At 40.3% G+C, this 19590-nt stretch overlaps 1 protein-coding gene across 4 annotated transcripts in view; it reads left to right on the plus strand.

The window, feature by feature from the left end:
• SLC25A14 (solute carrier family 25 member 14) overlaps nucleotides 1-19590 on the plus strand; it is a 44741-nt gene that overhangs the window by 14637 nt on the left and 10514 nt on the right. For all 4 annotated transcript variants that reach the window (XM_008273187.4, XM_002720292.5, XM_008273188.4 and 1 more), the window contains 4 exons: nucleotides 79-164; nucleotides 10910-11005; nucleotides 17705-17829; nucleotides 18599-18734. In XM_008273187.4, coding sequence (XP_008271409.1) covers nucleotides 79-164; nucleotides 10910-11005; nucleotides 17705-17829; nucleotides 18599-18734 — 443 coding nt within the window. The remainder of the gene's footprint in view (nucleotides 1-78; nucleotides 165-10909; nucleotides 11006-17704; nucleotides 17830-18598; nucleotides 18735-19590) is intronic.

Raw genomic sequence — 19590 nt, forward strand, 5'->3', positions numbered from 1 at the left:
CTGATAGCTCAGTATTTTATTTTAATAAGCTGGTGCCTAATATAAGCAGGCTCTTTTTCTTTTTTTTCCTTTTTGCAGATGAAACTCTTCTAATTAATATGATCTGTGGAGTAGTGTCAGGAGTGATATCTTCTGCAATAGCCAATCCCACCGATGTGCTAAAGGTAAGAGAGGTGTATGCAGCGTGATTTGAAGAGAGCATGAGCTTTGAGTGAGATTTGGGTTCAGATTTCCAGTCTGTTGCTTGACAGCTGTAAAACCTTCAGAAGGTCACTGAATTGCTTTCAGTGTTGCTCAGTTTCTATAAAATGACGATAATAAATTGCTTATCACATAGAGTTATTACAGGTCGGAGAGAATAGGTGTAAACTGCCTAGCATTGTCCTTGGTAGTAGTTGCTCAATAAATAGTAGTCAATTTATTATGATAGACTTTAATTTGTTGGTCTTCAAACTAGGGTGTGTAAGCATCTATGGAATCTTTCCAAGGACTTTGCCATTTTAAGAGAATCAACTTCCAAATCTCTTACTTTCACTTGTATTCTTTCCTAAAACTAATCTGAGAATGAATATGTGTTTATAATATCCCTTTCCCACTTTACAAAAGAAAGGCATATCCCAACCCATTCCAAATCTTGGTATGGTATGTTGACCTATGGTATAACCTGGCATATCAAACAAACAGGTAAATCACCATACAGTTTTCAGGCAAGCTTCCTTTAATAATTAGTTGGAGTACCTTAAATCTCTCCAGCCTCTGTCTTTCCCTGTATTAGCCATAATTTCTCTTAAGGGTGAGATTGAGCTTTAAAAAAAAAAACAAACCTGTATTTTGGGTATTCTGAGTTCAGAACCAGAACATTATAGGTTAGTCATGCTGATTTGTTAAGAATAGAATTGGATTTAAGTTTTTTTAAGATTTATTTTATTTATTTGAAAGAGCCACAGAAAGTGGTAGAGACAGAGACAGAGGTCTTTCATCCACTGGTTCACTGCCCAAGAGACCATGGCAGCCAGAGCTGAGCTAATCCGAAGCCAGGAGCCAGGTGCTTATTCCAGGTTTCCTACATAGGTTCAAGGGCCCAAGGACTTGAGACTTCCTCTGCTGCTTTCCCAGGCACATTAGCAGGGAGCTGGGTTGGAAGTGGAGCAGCTGGGACTCGAACCACTGCTCATATGGGATGCCAGTGCTGCAGGCCAGGCCTTTAACCTGCTGCGCCACAGTGTCGGCCTCAGATTTCTTTAAGGTTTTATCAATTCACAGAATGAAATATTTATTATAGTATCAATATTCAACTCACTTTATTTCATAAAATGGTAAATTTATTAACTTTATGATTAATTAAAAGCACTAAATATGTGATTAAAATTTGTGAGAGAATTCCAAACTTTTAAAGATTATTTAATGGGGCCAGTGCTGTGGCTTAGCAAGGTAAAGCCACCGTCTGCAGTGCCAGAATCCCATAAGGGTGCCAGTTTGAGTCCCAGCTGCTCCACTTCCAATCCAGCTCCCTGCTATGGCCTGGGAAAGCAGCAGAGGATGGCCCAACTCCGTGGGCCCCTGCACCTGCATGGGAGACCCAGACAAAACTCTAGGCTCTTGGCTTTGGATAGGTCCAGCTCCGGCCATTGTGTTGAGGCCACCTGGGGAATGAACCAGCGGATGGAAGACCTCTGTCTCTCTCTCTGCTTCTGCCTCTGTAACTCTGCCTTTCAAATAAATAGATAAATATTTTTTTTAACTTTTATTTAATGAATATACATTTCCAAAGTACGATTTATGGATTATAATGGCTTCCCCCACATACCGTCCCTCCCACCCACTACCCTCCCCTTTCCCACTCCCTCTCCCCTTCCATTCACATCAAGATTCATTTTCGATTATCTTAATATACAGAAGATCAGCTTAGTATACATTAAGTAAGGATTTCAACAGTTTGCTCTCACACAGAAACATAAAGTGAAAAATAATAGATGATTTTTTTTTAAATGATGATGAAATCCAATCAGACCTATTGTCATGTTTAATCCCAGTGAGAGTCAAGTTGAGAGTTGATAATTTCTTTTTCTTTTCTTTTTTTTTTTTTTACAGAGGATCAGTTTAGTATACATTAAGTAAAGATTTCAACAGTTTGCACCCTCATAGAAACACAAAGTGAAATATATTGTTTGAGTACTCGTTATAGCATTAAATCTCAATACACAGCACATTAAGGACAGAGATCCTACATGAGGAGTAAGTGCACAGTGACTCCTGTTGTTGGCTTTACCAATTGACACTCCTGTCTATGGCTAGATAAATATTTTTTAAAAAATATTTTATGGTGAATATGACAAAGAGAGTAAGAGGATGCATGCTTTATTTGAACTGGTGAAACCACAAGTGGCTAAGTTAATGAAGAAGAGATCAATTATAATTCACAGAGTTTTGAGAACTGAGTGACTTGAAAAAATGACCATGAAGGCAACCACTGGTGGTTGATGGAGACAGAGAAAAGATATTTAATAATCTTTCTGGACTACAGTGAGAGTAATTTTACTACAGAATTTTTATATCACTTTAGATTTACTGAACAAGTATTTATGACAAGAATTGACTGTATATTAAGACTATAGAATATTTGCAGTATAATTACACTTGTTAGAAAGTGCTTTTCGGCCAGCACCACGGCTCAATAGGCTAATCCTTTGCCTGCAGTGCCAGCACCCTGGGTTCTAGTCCCGGTCAGAGCACCGGATTCTGTCCCGGTTGCTCCTCTTCCAGTCCAGCTCTCTGCTGTGGCCAGGGAGTGCAGTGGAGGATGGCCCAAGTGCTTGGGCCCTGCACCCGCATGGGAGACCAGGAGAAGCACCTGGCTCCCGGCTTTGGATCAGCGCAGTGCACCGGCCGCAGTGGCCATTGTGGGGTGAACCAATGGAAAAAGGAAGACCTTTCTCTCTTTCTGTCTCTCTCACTGTCTACTCTGCCTGTCGAAAAAAAAACAAAAAAAACAAAAAAAAACAAAAAAAAAAACAAAAACAAAACCAAAAAAAACTTCTATCTCCTGTCCACAGAAGTTGTTTTTTTTTTTTTTAAAGTGCTTTTCAAGACTAATAATACTTAACTCCGTGAGTCTTCCTTTCTTATCCATCATGATTCTACGCTTAATCACTTATGATTCACTTCCGTTTCTTGTCCTTCTGACCTGTCCAACAAAATTATAACCCTTGAACAATGCTATAATCTACCTTCTCCTTTCTTATACCTCTGTGAGACTGAAGGTATGGGGGTGGAGAAAGCCACGATCTTAGACTTTGGCCAGGCCAATATGATTTATAAGCACAATTGGACTGTTCATTCCTTTCACTTATCCTTGAACAGCTCTTTCTCCTATCCTCAAAGATATTTTAAACCATCAAGCTTTCATTTTAGCTCCTTACTTCTATTGCTCTCAACAGACAACTCCTACTTCCTGTGGCCTTGCCTTCCACCTCTCAACTTCCTGTCCTTTCTACCCTTCAGCTATGAACTTGTTTAACACATATGCTCATCCTTACTGTGCTGTGGTGGTTCTTTAAGTGGTATTCTCCAGGCTAGCAGTATCAGCATCACCAGGGAGCTTGTTAAAAATGTAAATTCCCTGGCCCTACCCTACTGCACCAGAAAGGGTAGGGTAGGGCTCAACAGTCCATGGCTTTGATCTGCTCTTATTTACTCTGATTTCATCTGGGGCTTCTTTTGTCCCCTTTCTCTTTTCTCTTCAGCTTCTTCCTTTGTACTGGTTACCTCCCCTCAAGGTATAAATATGTTCAAGTCTATTTAAAACACTTTTGCTAAATATGTTCAAGTTTGACTATCTTAAAATATTTTTTCTTGACCCTCACTTTCTCAAAACATCACTGTCTTTTCTTCTTATCCATATTTCACAAAATAACCCTCACCTTCCTTTTTTTCATAACTTGCTGTAATCACTGCTGCTACTTGGTTGAAACTACTCTCCCCATAGTCCACCTTATCCAATCCAGTGGACATTGTAGTTCTCATCTCACTTAACCTATTTTGAGTAATCCCTCCTTACTTGATTTTCTCATTTTCTTTTGACACCAAAATATTTAACTTCTTCTAGTTTTCAAACTCCTTTGTTTTGTTTGCAGGCTGCTGCCTTTATTTTTGCACATACCACACATGTTTCTCTTTTCCTACTTACAGTTCTATCTTTAGTCCTTTTCTATAATCTCTCTCTGGTTGGCCTTTCTCATTCTTTTGACTTGAGCTCTCAGCACCTCAGTAAGGGTATAGCGGAAGTTGGTGTTACAAAGAAATTTAAATATACAGCCTCAAACAAGATACAAGTTTATTTCTCCCCTAGGTTATAGTCAGAGGAGAGCAGTTTTTGCTAGTGCAGTCATCCAGAACCTGGGTTCCTTCAATTGTGTTACATTGGGAAATCCTAGGGAAGGAGTTGGCAAGCTGCTGTCTGTGGGCCAAATCTGGCTCAGCACCTGTTGTAAATACAGCTTATTGGGACACTGTCACTGTTTATGTATTGTTTATGGTTGCTGTTCTGCTTCTATGGCAGAACTGGGTAGTTGTGACAGAGGCCGTCAGCCCCGTAAAGTCTAATATATTTATTATCTGGCCTTTTATAGAAAAAAAAGGCTGAACCCTGTCCTGTGATATTGTTTTTTTAAAAGATTTATTTATTTATTTGGAAGTCAGAGTTACACAGAGAGAGAAGGAGAAGCAGAGACAGAGAGAGGACTTCCATCCACTGACTCACTCCCCAATTGGCTGCAATGGCTGGAGCCGTGCTGATCCGAAGCCAGGAGCCAGGAACTTCTTCTGGGTCTCCCATGTGCGTGCAGGGGCCCAAGGACTTGGGCCATCTTCTGCTGCTTTCCCAGGCCATAACAGAGAGCTGGATCAGAAGTAGAGCTGCCGGGACTCTAACTGGTGCCCATATGGGATGCTGGCACTGCAGGCAGCGGCTTTACCTGCTGTGCCACAGCACCGTCCCCCATTGTGATATTTTTTTAATCTGCATAGTTGGAGTCAGGCCACCATCACACCTGCATTACAGTCCATATGAGGACAGAGTATAGGGAACACAGTTTCCTTTTGTTTTGTTAAAAGTAAAATGGTAGAGTCAGGCAAAATTTAAGTTTGTTCCATTCAGTAAGAGAAAGTACAGATAATGATCCAAGAGATTTCAAACCAAGTGGTAAGAAGCTCAGCTTACAGCAGTTAGAGCATAGTTCATAGAGTATACAGGGAAAATGTCTTGACCTTTTGGTGATGGGCTGTTATATGTTATTCTTTTAAAGCAACAGAGCTTTTTTAAATTAATTTATTTTTTAAGGAATACTAATTTCATATGTACAACTTTTAAGATTCATTTTCAATTAACTTTGTATACAGAAGACCAATTCTGTACTAAGTAAATATTTCAACAATTTGCATACATATGTGTGTGTGCATGTGCACACACACACACACACAAACTCTTTGAAAACAAGTATCATAGTTAAATCTCGTAATACAACTCATTGAGGACAGAGGTCCTGCATGGGGAGTTAGTGCACAGTGACTCCTGTTGTTAATTTAACAATTAACACTCTTATGTATGATGTCAGTGACCACCCAAGGCTCTTGACATGAGCTGCCTAGGCTATGGAAGCCTTTTGAATCCACAAACTCTGTCAGTATTTAGACAAGGCCATAAACAAAGTGGAAGTTCTCACCTCCTTTTAGAGAAAAGTACATCTCTCTTTGATGGCCACTTCTTTCCATTGGGATCTCACTCACAGAGAGTCTTCATGTAGAATATTTATTTTGCCACAGTGTTTTGGCTTTCCATGCCTGAAATGCTCTCACAAGCTTTTCAGCCAGACCAGGAAGCCTTAAGGGCTGATTCTGAGGTCAGAGTATTACTCAAAGCAATTGTCATTCTATGAGTCTGCTGTGTGGACTGCTTCCCATGTTGGAACATTCTCCTTTTTAATTCTATCTGCTATAATTACCCCACATTTGATCCTATTTATATGGTCATTTTAATCGTATCTATATGTTCACTTTAACACTTAATATGATCACTTTAACACTTAAAATGACATTTATATCACACAGCTTAATGGGATTTGGGGTCCCATGACAAGTTTTTAAACTGTACCATTAGAAGTTAGTCCTTAGGAATGTATGCAGAACTGTACAGCTTTACAGTTAAAAACTGTCTCCTTCCTCTTATTCCACTCTTATTTCTTACTGAGATCCATCCTCAATTGACTTTATACACATATGATCAACTCTATGTTAGATAAAGAGTTCAACAAATAGTATGAAGAGAAAAAAAAATAAAAAAATAAAAAAATGTTCCTTGACAGTCAAGACAAGGGCTACTCAAATCATCCTTTCTCAAAGTGTCAATTTTACTTCTGCAGCTTTCATTTTAGGTGCTCTATTCATTCTTGTAGATCAGGGAGAACATATGGTATTTGTCCCTTTGGGACTGGCTTATTTTACTAAATATGGTGTTTTCCAGATTCATCCATTTTGTTGCAAATGATGAGATTTCATTTTTTTACTGCTGTGTAGTATTCCATAGTGTACACATCCCATAATTTCTTTATCCAGTCTTTGGTTGACAGGCATTTAGGTTAGTTCCATGTCTTAGCTATTGTGAATTGAGCTGCAATAAACATGGAGGTACAGATAGCTCTTTTGTTTACTGATTTCATTTCCCTTGGGTAAGTTCCCAGGAGTGGGATGGCTGGGTCATATGGTAAGTCTATATTCAGAATTCTGAGGTATGTCCATACTGTCCTCCATCGTGGCTTTACCCGTTTACATTCCTACCAGTAGATTAGGGTACCTTTTCCCCCACATCCTTGCCAGCATTTGTTGTTTGTTGATTTCTATATGAAAGCCATTCTAACTAGGGTGAGGTGAAACCTCATTATGGTTTAGATTTGCATTTCCCTGATGGCTAGTGATCCTGAGCATTTTTCATGTGTCTGTTGGCCATTTGGATTTTCTCTTTTGAAAAATATCTGTTTAAGTTCTTGGCCCATCTCTTAACTGGGTGTTTGTTTTGTTGTTGTGGAGTTTCTTGATCTCTTTGTAGATTCTGGTTATTAATCCTTTATCAATTGCATAGGGCAAACAGACCTTTTTAAACAGATTTTTTTATAGTTTCTTGTTTTTTTTTTCACTGAATCATACAAAGATGTAAAGCTTTTATAGTGTGTTCATGATTACAGGTAGCATTTTGGGGACATTGGATAATTTATGTTTTTGTTGTGTGGTTATGGGAAGTTGGCCTTGGGGTATAGCTCAACTGTAGCCTCCATTTTTATCTTTAACAGTTTCAACCTTTAAATATGTAGTTTTTAAAAAAGATTTATTTTATTTATTTGAAAGACAGAGTTACAGAGAGAGGTAGAGACAGAGAGCGAGGTATTTCATCTGTGGTTCACTCCACAGATGGCCACAATGGCTGGAGCTGCACTGATCCGAAGCCAGGAGCCAGGAGCTTCTTCTGGGTCTCCCATGTGGATGCAGGGGCCCAAGCACTTGGGCCATCTTCTGCTGCTTTCCCAGGCCATAGCAGAGAGCTGGATTGGAAGAGGAACAGCTGGGACTAGAACCCGTGCCCATATGGGATGCTGCGCTTCAGGCCAGGGTGTTAACTTGCAGGCCAGGGCGTTAACCTGCTGTGCCACAGCACTGGCCCCTAAAAATGTAGTTTTCTTTAAAAAAGAAAAAGTCTATGAGGCTGGTATTATGGTGAAGGGAGTTGAATTGATGCCTGTGACGTTTGGCATTCCATAGCAGAACACTAGTTCTAGTCCCAGCTGCTCTACTTCCAATCCAGCTACCTGCTAATGTCCCATGTGGGAGACCAGATGGAATTCTGGGCTCCTGGCTTTGGCCTGCCCCAGCCCTGGCTGTTGCAGCCATTTGAAAAATGAATCAGCAGATGGAAGCATCTTTCTCTCTCTCACTTTGCCTTTCAAATAAATAAATCTTTATTTTTTAAAAGATTTATTTATTTAAAAGTTAGAGTTACACAGAGAGAAGAGAGGCAGAGAGAGAGAGAGAGAGAGAGAGGTGTCTTCCATCCGATGGTCCATTCCCTAGTTGGCCGCAACACCTGGAGCTGAGCTGATCTGAAGCCAGGAGCCAGGAGCCAGGAGCCTCCTCCGGGTCTCCCACACGGGTGCAGAGGCCCAAGGACCTGGGCCATCTTCCACTGCCTTCCCAGGCCACAGTGGAGAGCTGGATGGGAAGTGGAGCAGCCAGGTCTTGAACCTGTGCCCATATGGAATGCCAGCCCTCCAGGCCAGGGCGTTAACCCACTGTACCACAGCAGCAGCCCCAACAAATAAATCCTTTAAAAGTTTATTTCTTCATTTTTATGTATTTGAATGGGAGAAAGAGAGTTTGGTCTTCCTTCAACTGGTTCACTCTCCAAATGCCCACAACAGCCATGATTGTCCCAGGCAAAAGCCAAGAGCCAGAAACTCAACTCATATCTTAAACTTTGGAGGTAGAGACCCAAGTACTAAGGCTATCACCTCCTTATTTCCAAAGAGTACATTAGCTGGAACCTGGATTGGATGCAGAGGTGGGATTGAATCCCAGGGACTCTGATACAGAATGTGGGCTTCCCAAGAGGCTGCATAATCCTTTTACCACAATGCCTGTCCCCAAAAGTGGTTTTTGATCAGCAACTTCAAATGTAACACAAAAATATATAATGATATAGTATGATAAATATCTTTGCACATATATCCTAGATTCAATAGCTAAGGTTTGCTATACCTGCTTCATTATTCCTTCTTTTCTGAATTATATTAAAGCATCTCCCAGTCATTGTCATTTGACACTCCCCCTCATACACCATACTTTGGTATGGGTCTCATAAAAGGAATGCTTTCTTTTTTAAAATTTTTTATTTATTTATTTGACAGGTAGACTTATAGACAGTGAGAGAGACAGAGAGACAGAGAGAAAGGTCTTCCGTGCGTTGGTTCACTCCCTAGATGGCCGCTATGGCCAACGCTGCGCCAATCCAAAGCCAGGAGCCAGGTGCTTCTTCTTGGTCTCCCATGCGGGAGTAGGGGCCCAAGCACTTGGGCCATCCTCCATTGCCCTCCCAGGCCACAGCATAGAGCTGGACTGGAAGAGGAGCAGCCTCCAGGACTAGAACCCGGCACCCATATGGGATGCTGACGTCACAGGCGGAGGATTAACCAAGTGAACCACAGTGCCAGCCCCTTTTTTGCTTTTACAAATTTTGTATGCAATGCAAGTTCAATATAAAGAAAAAATAGAAGGGAGAGAAAGTATGAGGGAAAAATGCTCACTTGTAGCTTCAGCACTCAGACATAAACTACTGTTGATATTGGGGTGTGTATGTTCATCTAGTCTCTTTGATTTGCTTATGGAGGTTTTAACTTTTATGTTTTTTTTTTTAAGTTTACTTGAGAGGCTGAGAGAGAGAGAGAAAGAGAGCCAGTGCATGAGAGAGAGATAGTGGTTTACTCTCTAAATGTCTACCGTGGCTGTGGCTGGGCCAGGCAAAGCTGGGAGCTGGAATCTCAATCTAGGTCTACCACAAGTATGACAGGGACTCGTCTACTTGAGCCTTCACTGCTGCCTACCAGGAAGTACATTAACAGAAAGCGGGAACTGCCCAGACCTGAACTCAGGCACTCTGATATGGGATGGAGGTGTCCCACGAGGTGTCTGAGTTGCTAGACCAAATACCTGTCCCCACATTTACTTGTTGTCAATAAAAATCATGTACATACTACTTTGCAATTTAGCAATTTTGGACATTTTCCAGTCATTAAAGTATTATTTTACAACAAACTTTATGCCTCCATGGTATTCCATTAAATGGATTTGTCGTAATTTAAATTTGTAAACAATCCATTGTTGTTTTGGGGCATTTAGATTTTTAAAAAGTGAATTATTTTCTTTTTTTGAAAAAGATTTTATTTATTTGAAAGGCTGTTACTGACAGAGAAAGAGAGAGAGAGAGAGAGAGAGAAACCTTCCACTCACTGGTTTACTCCCCAAGTGGCCACAATATCTGGGGCTGGGCCAGGCCAAAGCCAGTAGCCTGGAACTCCATCTGGATCTCCCGTGTGGGTGGCAGGAGCCCAAGCACTTGAACCATCTTCTGCTGCTTTCCCAGGTGCATTAGTGGATCAGCTGGAAACTGGTGCATATGGGATGCCCACGTTGCAGACAGCAACTTAACCCACTGTACTACAATGGCAGCTCCAAGTGAATTATTTTCTACTGCTGAATACTTGTTTTTACTTTTCCCTACATTTTCTTCCAATACCAGAAATAATGGACTTAGTATGGAGAATGTGATGCTGATAAAAATAATATTTATGGCTGGTGCTGCGGCTCACTAGGCTAATCCTCCTCCTTGCGGCGCCAGCACACAGGGTTCTAGTCCCGGTCGGGGCTCCGGATTCTGTCCTGGTTGCCCCTCTTCCAGGCCAGCTCTCTGCTGTGGCCAGGGAGTGCAGTGGAGGATGGCCCAAGTGCTTGGTCCCTGCACCCCATGGGAGACCAGGAGAAGCACCTGGCTCCTGGCTTCGGATCAGCGCAGTGCGCCGGCCGCAGCGCGCCGGCCGTGGCGGCCATTGGAGGGTGAACCAACGGCAAAGGAAGACCTTTCTCTCTGTCTCTCTCTCACTGTCCACTCTGCCTGTCAAAAAATTTAAAAAAATTAAAAAATCATATTTATGAAATATACTTTGACAGAAACTACATTCTCTCTATATACAGTTTAATTAATTTTATCATAATAGCAGAAATACTTGTGATAATTCCCAAATACTGTTTTCTTAATTATAAATGAGTAAGATCTTATTTTGATTCTCTCTCAAAAAAAGTGTTTTTATTTTAGATCCGAATGCAGGCTCAAGGAAGCTTGTTCCAAGGGAGCATGATTGGCAGTTTCATTGACATATATCAACAAGAAGGCACTAGGGGTCTGTGGAGGGTGAGTACTCTTTTTGTTGTTGTTGTCCTATACTCTCAGTTCCTAGAATTTGCAAAGAATATTTTGATGTAAAGCCACAAAATTGTGAAGTATAACCCACAAAATAAGATAATATACTCCTCGTCACCTGTGAAAGGACCTGCACCTGCCAGTGGTTTTTATTTCTGCATGATGTATAAGTGAGGAAAGTTGTTATGTTATTTGAGATAGCCATTTTGATTTGTTCAAATTCACAGTAAATTTAGTTCTTCAAGGTATTTTTTGTCAGTTTTGTACTAATATAGTAATATGTGTCTGTGATAGTCTCAGTAATACTTATATTCAAAAGTTGTTACATAACTTTTTTAATTTATAAAAAGTAAATTATGCACTATAAAATATTTAGTAGATATAAAAAATGGAAAAGAAAAAATCGAGCAGTCTTGCTATCTAGAAATAATCACTTTTAAAAAAAGATTTATTTTAGGAGCCAGTGCTGTGGTGTAGTGGGTAAAGCCACCGCCTGTGGTGCTGACATCCCATATGGGCGCCGGTTGGAGTCCTGGCTGTTCCACTTCCAATCCAGCTTTCTGCTATGGCCTGGGAAATCATTGGAGGATGGCCCACATGGGAGATCTGGAAGAAGCTCCTGGCTCCTGGCTCCGGATTGGATTGGCACAGCTCTGGTGGTTGTGGCCATCTGGGGAGTGAGCCAGCAGATGGAATACCTCTCTCTCTTTCTCTCTCTGCTTCTGCTTTTCTGTAACTCTGCCTTTCAAATCAATAAATGAATCTTTAAAAATTTTATTTATTTATTTATTTGAAAGGCAGAAATAGAGAGAAGGGCAGGGAGGGAAGGAGGGAGGAAGGGGGAAAGAGAGAGAGAGAGAAAGAGAGAGAGATCTTCCATCTGCTTGTTCACTCCCCAGGTGGCTGCAATGTCCAGGGTTGGGCCAGATTGAAGCCAGGGACCAAGAGCTTCTTTCATGTCTCCCATGAGGGTGTAGGGGCTGAAGTACTTGGGCCATGTTCAACTACTTTCCCAGGTCATTAGTGGGTAGCTGGATTGGAAGTGGAGCAGCCAGAACTTGAATCGGCACCAATATGGGATGCCGGTACTGCAAGTGGAGCTTAACCTTCTATACCACTGCATTAGCCCGAAGATAATCACTTTCAGCACTTGTCATGCAAAAGGTCTTTAGAAAATTCATGGAAAATGAATATTATGAAAGAAAACTATGCATGGGTTTCATTTTTATAGTGTCAAACTTAATTCCATATTTTCATAAACTTTTTAAAATATGTTATTTCATTTGCGGGTGCAGGGGCCCAAGAGCCTGGGCCATCTTCTACTGCCTTCCCAGGCCATAGCAGAGAGCTGGATCTGAAGAGGAGCAGCCAGGTCTCAAACTGGCGCCCATATGGGATGCCAGAGCTTCAGGCCAGGGCGTTAACCCGCTGCACCACAGCACCTGCCCCTGCTGTAACTTTTTAATTCTGTTGTAATCACTGAATATTGTGATATTGAATATGACGCTAAATAGAATATGCAGTGGAGTGGAATGTGAGATCCATTAATATACTTTTAAATTAAAATGAGAGCTTTGCTATTTTTCTTTCTTTAAAGCTTTCCACGACTATTTATTGTAAAAAATTATAAGCACAAGTGTTCAGAGAATAGAGCTATAAAAATAACAAACCTGTGGGTTTGATTAAAGAGCTATTACGGTTTGACCATATTTGCTTTATCTGTCTATTTGTATAGATGCACATACAATTTTTTTGTTAAACTGTATGAAAGTAGTTGTAGGAAAAATCATAATATTCTAAATACTTTATTATGCATCTCCTAGAAATAAGGACATCCTCTTACATAATAACAATACCATTATCTCATCTAAGAAAATTAACAAGTCATGGGGCCTCTGCTGTGGTGCAGGGGTTAAGCGTCCTATATTGGAATACTGGTACAAGTCTGGGCTGCTCCACTTCTGATCCAGCTCCTTGTTAATGCATCTGGAAAAGCAGCAGAAGATGGCCAAACACGTAGGCCCATGACTGCACGTTGGAGCTCTGGGCCCCTGGCTTTGGCCTGGCCCAGATCTGACTGTTGTGGCCATTTGGGAAGTGAACCACTGGATGAAACATCTTTTCTCTCTCTGTCACTACATCTTTCTCTGTCACTCTGGCTTTTAAATAAATAAAATAAAGCTTTAAAAAATAGAAAAAAATTACCAAGTCGATAATATATAATATCCAGTCCATATTCAAATTTCCTCTATTGATGAGGCCATGGTAGTTTTATTATAGAATATTTGTGATGTTTAACTTATTCCTTTCCCCCCGTATTTGCTATAAACTAAAAGTTGGATCCTTTTGCTTGATCATATTCATGTTAAATGTTTTTGACCCAAGTGCCTAGGTGATGCTGTGTGTTTCATATTTCTTTTTAAAATTTATTTATTTGAAAGGCTAAGTGACAGAGAGAGGTTGGGAGACATAGATAAATAGATTTTCCATCTACTGTTTCACTCCCCAAATGGCTGCAAAAGCCTGGGCTGGGTCAGGCCAAAGCCAGGATCCTGGAACCCATTCCAGGTTTCCAACGTTAGTTCGGGGCCCAAGCACTTGGCCCAACCTCTACTGCTTTCCCAAGCAGATTAGCAGGGTGCTAGATCAGGAGCCGACTAGCTGGGACTCAAATTGTCACTCTGATATGGGATACTGGCATCTCAAGCAGTGGCTTAACCTGTTCTTGAGAACCTGCTGCACCATAATACTGACCTCTATTTCATATTTCATAACAGCAAGAGGTATATAATGTTATTTGTCTCATAATTAGTGGGCCAATTTTTATTCATAAGACCATGTCCACCAGATCTTGATGTTGTAAAAGGTAAGTTTTTTTCCCCCTTTGCAGTTAGCAAATAATCTGTGGGGTGATATTCTTAGCAATATATACGTATCCTAATACCTAATAACCTTTCATCTAGTGATATTAGCATTCATTAATGATGTTTGAAGTTTGCTTTTTGATAACAGTTGGGCATGCTTTCTTGATTAATGTAATTTAAAGCCAGAAATGGAACTAACTAGAACTTTCTCACAAACTAATGCCAAGAGACAGACACAAACAGAGCAATAAATAAAATTGGAGGTTTTGTTAGGGGACCACAGCGACTTTATTTTTTTATAAAGATTTATTTATTTATTTGCAAGTCAGTGTTACATAGAGATGAAGAGACAGAGAGTGAGCGAGAGAGAGAGAGAGAATATCTTCCATCTGCTGGTTCACTCCCCAAATGGTCACAATGACTGACTGTGTCAGTCCAAAGCCAGGATCCAGGACCTTCTTCTGGGTCTCCCATGTGGGTGTAGGAGTCCAGGCACTTGGGCCATCTTCCACTGCTTTCCCAGGTGCATTAGCAGGGAGCTGAACTGGAAGTGGAGCAGCTGAATCTTGAACCTGTACCCATATGGGATGCCGTTATCCCAAGAGGCAGCTTTACCTGCTACTCCATAATGCTGGCTCCATTTTCTTTTTTTTTTTTTATTTTTAACTGCATAATATTATATGTAATATAATATTTACCATCTTTTTTTTAAAGTGTACCTTTTTTAAAGATTTATTTATTTATTTGGAATTCAGAGTTACACACAGAGAGAAGGGGAGGCAGAGAGAGAGAGAGAGAGAGAGAGAGAGAGAGAAAGAGAGACTGAGAGGAAGGTCTTCCATCTGCTGGATCACTAACCAAATGGCTGCAACAGTTGGAGCTGGGCCTGTCCAAAGCCAGGAGCCAGGAGTTTCTTCCAGGTCTCCTACATGGGTGCAGGGGCCCAAGCACTTGGACTGTTTTCCACTGCTTTCCCAGGCCATAGCAGAGAGATGGATCAGAAGAGGAGCAGGCGGGACTCCAACTGACAGCCATATTGGGATGCCAGTGCTGCAGTCAGAGGCTTAGCCTACTACACTACAGCGCCGACCCCCTGGCTTTTTACATGTAGACATTTAATCCAGTCTCTCAGAAGCATTGTGTGGGCCACACGGAACATGCTGTGACCTGAATTCAGCTCATGGGCTCCAGTTTGGGGCCTTTCTGCTCACCAAACTAGTCTTGTGTGAAGGTCATCTCCTTTAACAGAATGAAGCAGGGGGAAGGCACTGTTTGGCTAGCCCATCAGATCAGCAGAAGCAAGGATCTTGGCACAGCTCCATCACTTCTACTTGATAGACTGAGTTTTGGAATTTAGAGATGATTTAACACTTAATAAGTGTTACCCCAGAAAGAATTGTCCCTGTGGTATGTTATTTTCTATTAAAAAATGTATTTCTTCATCCCCCAGCTTTATTTGTGATTGACAAAAATTATATATATTTAAGCAGGATATATTGTTACTTTCAATTATAAATTACATTAAACACAATTACCAAAGTGAAAATTCATTGTGAAATGTGAAAAAATACAGAAGGGTATACAAATGAAAATTAACTTGTCTATTATCCTAATCTCATAAAATATTTTATTGTATTTCCTTCTAATCCTTTCTAAAAGTCTGCTATGCATGTATGTATATGTATACCTTTTCCCCCAACGTTAGAGTCATACTACATGTATAATCACTTGCCTTCTTGAATATACCATAAACATTTTCTTGTATCGTTAATTTTCTTCAGAAATGGAATTTTTAATGCTAGGAACTTTGCCCCGGCCTTCCCGTACCTGCTCCATATCTCTGTTGTCACGCTAGTGGCTGTCCTGCACATCCTAACATGCTGTGCATGTATAAACTTGGAAGTTCTCTTCCCCCTGCTGATTTTTGCTTTATGATTTAATTCATTTGTTTAATTACAGCTTTGCTGGGATAATTCACATAGCACGAAATTCACCATCTTTAAAGTGTACAGTTTATTTCTAGTGTATTCACAGATTGCTGCAATCATCAGCACTAAGTTTAGAACATATTCATCATCAGAATGAAAACCCCCTCTGCTTTAGTGTTTACTTCCCATTTTCCCCAACCCTTCCAGCCCTAGGAAACTATGACTCTCTGTCTCTATCTATTTGCCTAGTCTAGATATTTCATCCACATGGAATCATAAAATATGTAGTCTCTTGTGACTAGCTTCTTCCATTTAGCAGGCTATTTTCAGGGCTCATCTATGCTGCAGCATGAATCAATACTTTATTTCTTTTTGTGGCTGAGTAATAATTGCATTGTATAGATATACCACCTTTTGTTTATCCTTGCATCAGCTAATGTGCATTTGGGTTATTTTGAACTTTTGGACTGTTGTGAATGATGATGTGAACATCATGTTTGCATTAACAAATATTTTCAGTGCTCTTGGGTATATACCTAGGGGTGAAATTGTTTGGTCATGGGATAACTCTAGTTTAGCTTTTTAAGAAGGATTTATTTATTTGAAAGGCAGAGTGGCACATAGAGAGATATCTTTCATCTGTGGGTTCACTCCCCAAGTGGTCGCAACAGCTGGGGCTGATCCAGGCTGAAGCCAGGAACTCAGAACTCCATCCAGGTTTCCCACATAGATTGCAGGGGCCCGAGCACTGGGGCTAGCTTCCACTGATTAGGTACATTATAGCAGGGAGCTGGATCAGAAGTGGCACAGCCAGGACTCAAGCTGGGATTCTGATATGGGATTTGATATTGCAAGCAACAGCTTAAGCCATGGTACCACCACACCGGCTCCTATTCTAACCTTTTGAGGAGATGCTAAATCGCTTTCCACAGTGACTGTCCCATTTTACATTTCTTTTTTTTTAAGATTTAATTTATTTATTTGAGAGGTAGAGTTACAGACAGTAAGAGGAAGAGACAGGGAAAGGTCTTCCTTCTGTTTGTTCACTCCCCAAATGGCTGCAATGGTCAGAGCTGCACCGATCTGAAGCCAGGAGCCAGGAGCTTCTTCTGGGTCTCCCTTGTGAGTGCAGGGGCTCAAGCACTTGGGTCATCTTCTACTGCTTTCCCAGGCCACAGCAGAGAGCTGGATTGGAAGAGGAGCAGCCGGGACTATAACTGGCTCCCATATGGGATGCCGGCACCACAGGCGGAGGATTAATCTACTGTGCCATGGCGCCAGCCCATTTTACATTTCTACCAGCAGGGAATGAATATTCTAATTTCTCTAGACCCTCACCAATACTTGCTGTTAGTTAAAAAAAATTATTATAGCCATCCTAGTAGGGTGAAGTAGTATGTCATTGTGATTTGGATGTGTGTCCCCCTAATGATCCTAAGCATCTTTTCATGTGCTTATTGGCTATTTGTGTATGTTCTTTGGGGAAAGTGTCTTCAGATCTTTTGTTCATCTTTTTATTATTGTGAGAGTTTCTTCTATATTCTAGGTACAGCTCCTCTCTCAGATATGATTTGCAAATATTTTTTCCCATTGTGGGGATTTCTGTTTCTTGATGATGCCTTCTGAATAAAAGAAGTTTTCAATTGTGATTAAGTCCAATTTATCTATTTCTATTTCTTTCTTTTTTCGGTACTTTGAGTGTCAAATCACTATTTCTGATACAGCAATGAATTGGGAATTTATAAATAAGTGGTCCAGTTTAGTCAGTGATTTTAAAGAGTGACCTCTGTACTTCAGACTTGGATTTTCCTGACACTTTTTAACTCCTGACCTATGTTGTTTGCTTTAAGACTTATGTCACCCCTTTTGTATTTCCCTGTGTCTGATGTTACTTATAGGGTGTGGTGCCAACTGCTCAGCGTGCGGCCATCGTTGTGGGAGTAGAGCTGCCAGTCTATGATATTACCAAGAAACACTTGATATTGTCAGGAATGATGGGAGATACAATTTTAACTCATTTTATGTAAGTAGGATAGTGTGTGTTCATTCTATATTTCCAAGATTTTGAGTGCAAAAAGCCTCGTTCGCTGAAGTCCTCAGGTGGAATTGATAACTGGTATGTATAACCTAAATACCTTTGTCTCTCCTATTACCAGGATTTCAAGCCTTCTGCACTCTTTATATGTCGTAGAGATCTCAGATCTATGGGCACTTGGGTATTTGGGAGCAATGTCTAATACAGGATTTGCATTCGTTCATACTTAGCCTTTGTATTTAATAAGCACGTCTGTTATTTGCTTTGATTAATTTTGTATCAGAAAGCAAACTTTTTTCAATGAGAATCAGAAAAACGGGGTGAAATTTGATGGAGTCTCTGAAATTAAACCACAGTTTTTGGCTAGAGACTGTTGGTAATCCCATCTTGTACTTCTTTATCTTGTAACCTTTATGGTATTTTGCTACTTGCTCACATTTAGCATGTGATGCTGTGGTTTGAAAAAAATATGTAACTAATAGATGTGCATAACACCTCCTGCTTAAGGATCTTGTTAAGCTTATAAACTGTCTCCTAAAAAAAGAAGCCAGGTTTCAGATTGAAAACTGAAGGAATAACTTTTAAATGATATCTCTTTAGAAAGATTTCCTTTCTCTTTGAAGTGCAATGAAAGGGCAAGTACTGGGTTTTATCTAATGGATGTGAATTATTGTATGTTTATGTTGAGCCTAATTTGTGTGTAAGAGGGCTGGAGGTGTAAGTGGGGACAATGTATTTTAAAAGTTTTCATCTTTAGTTCCAGCTTCACTTGTGGCTTGGCTGGGGCTCTGGCCTCCAATCCAGTTGATGTGGTACGAACTCGCATGATGAACCAGAGGGCGATTGTGGGACACGTGGACCTCTATAAGGGTACTTTGGACGGTATTTTGAAGGTATGCACACTGTGGATTTCAGTTCCCTGTTTAGTTTTCTTTCATGTCTCAAGCCTTTCAATCCTTAGTTGCTGCATCTCATTCTGAAGGTGAAAGAATCATTATGTGTATTTTTAGTAGCCTCTCAGTCAATCTCAGATAGAGAAGCTATCTCCTTGGAAATTACTGATACACAGCGATCCTTAATGTTCTCATTCCAGTTTGAGTGCCTGAGAATATAGGGTACTTTTATTAATAGCACCATGTAGAATTATCAGTAGAAAAGACTTAACATAGTCCATATTTGTCCACTTCAGACAAGTCAGAGACCCTGTAATAGAAAATCTGGTACTTTAAACAACAACAACAACAACAAAAGCCTGGTGCTTGATTTTAGTTCAGGGTTTTGCTGTTGTTCACAACTGACTTTGAAACTTTCAATTGTTAGGCTTATAGAAAGGTGAATTCTATAAATGTATTATGTAAGTACTGATGATATTATCACTACTGCAGGGACAAATTTGGGGTTAAAATATGATGCTGCAATATGGTTTCTCTGATATTTTCCACTTCATTTAGTAGCTATTTATTATATATCAGGTACCATTTGAGTAGTAACAGAAATTATAGCTATTACAAAAGTACTGTAGGTGTGCAAACTGATAATCAACATAATGCAGTAAGTGATGAACTCAGAATTCTACTGGGAGGAAATTTTAGCCTAGCTTGGAAGTTTGAGATAGGCTTACTGTAGACTGTGGCATTTTGAACAATAATAACTCACATCTGTTGAATGCTTTACTGTGTGTCAGGAACTGTCCTAATGAGCCTTACATGTATGTATTCATTCATTTAATCTCCACCATTATCCTGTAAT

The sequence above is a fragment of the Oryctolagus cuniculus genome, chromosome X (assembly GCF_964237555.1).
Source record: "Oryctolagus cuniculus chromosome X, mOryCun1.1, whole genome shotgun sequence".
NCBI classification, from domain to species: Eukaryota; Metazoa; Chordata; class Mammalia; order Lagomorpha; family Leporidae; genus Oryctolagus; species Oryctolagus cuniculus.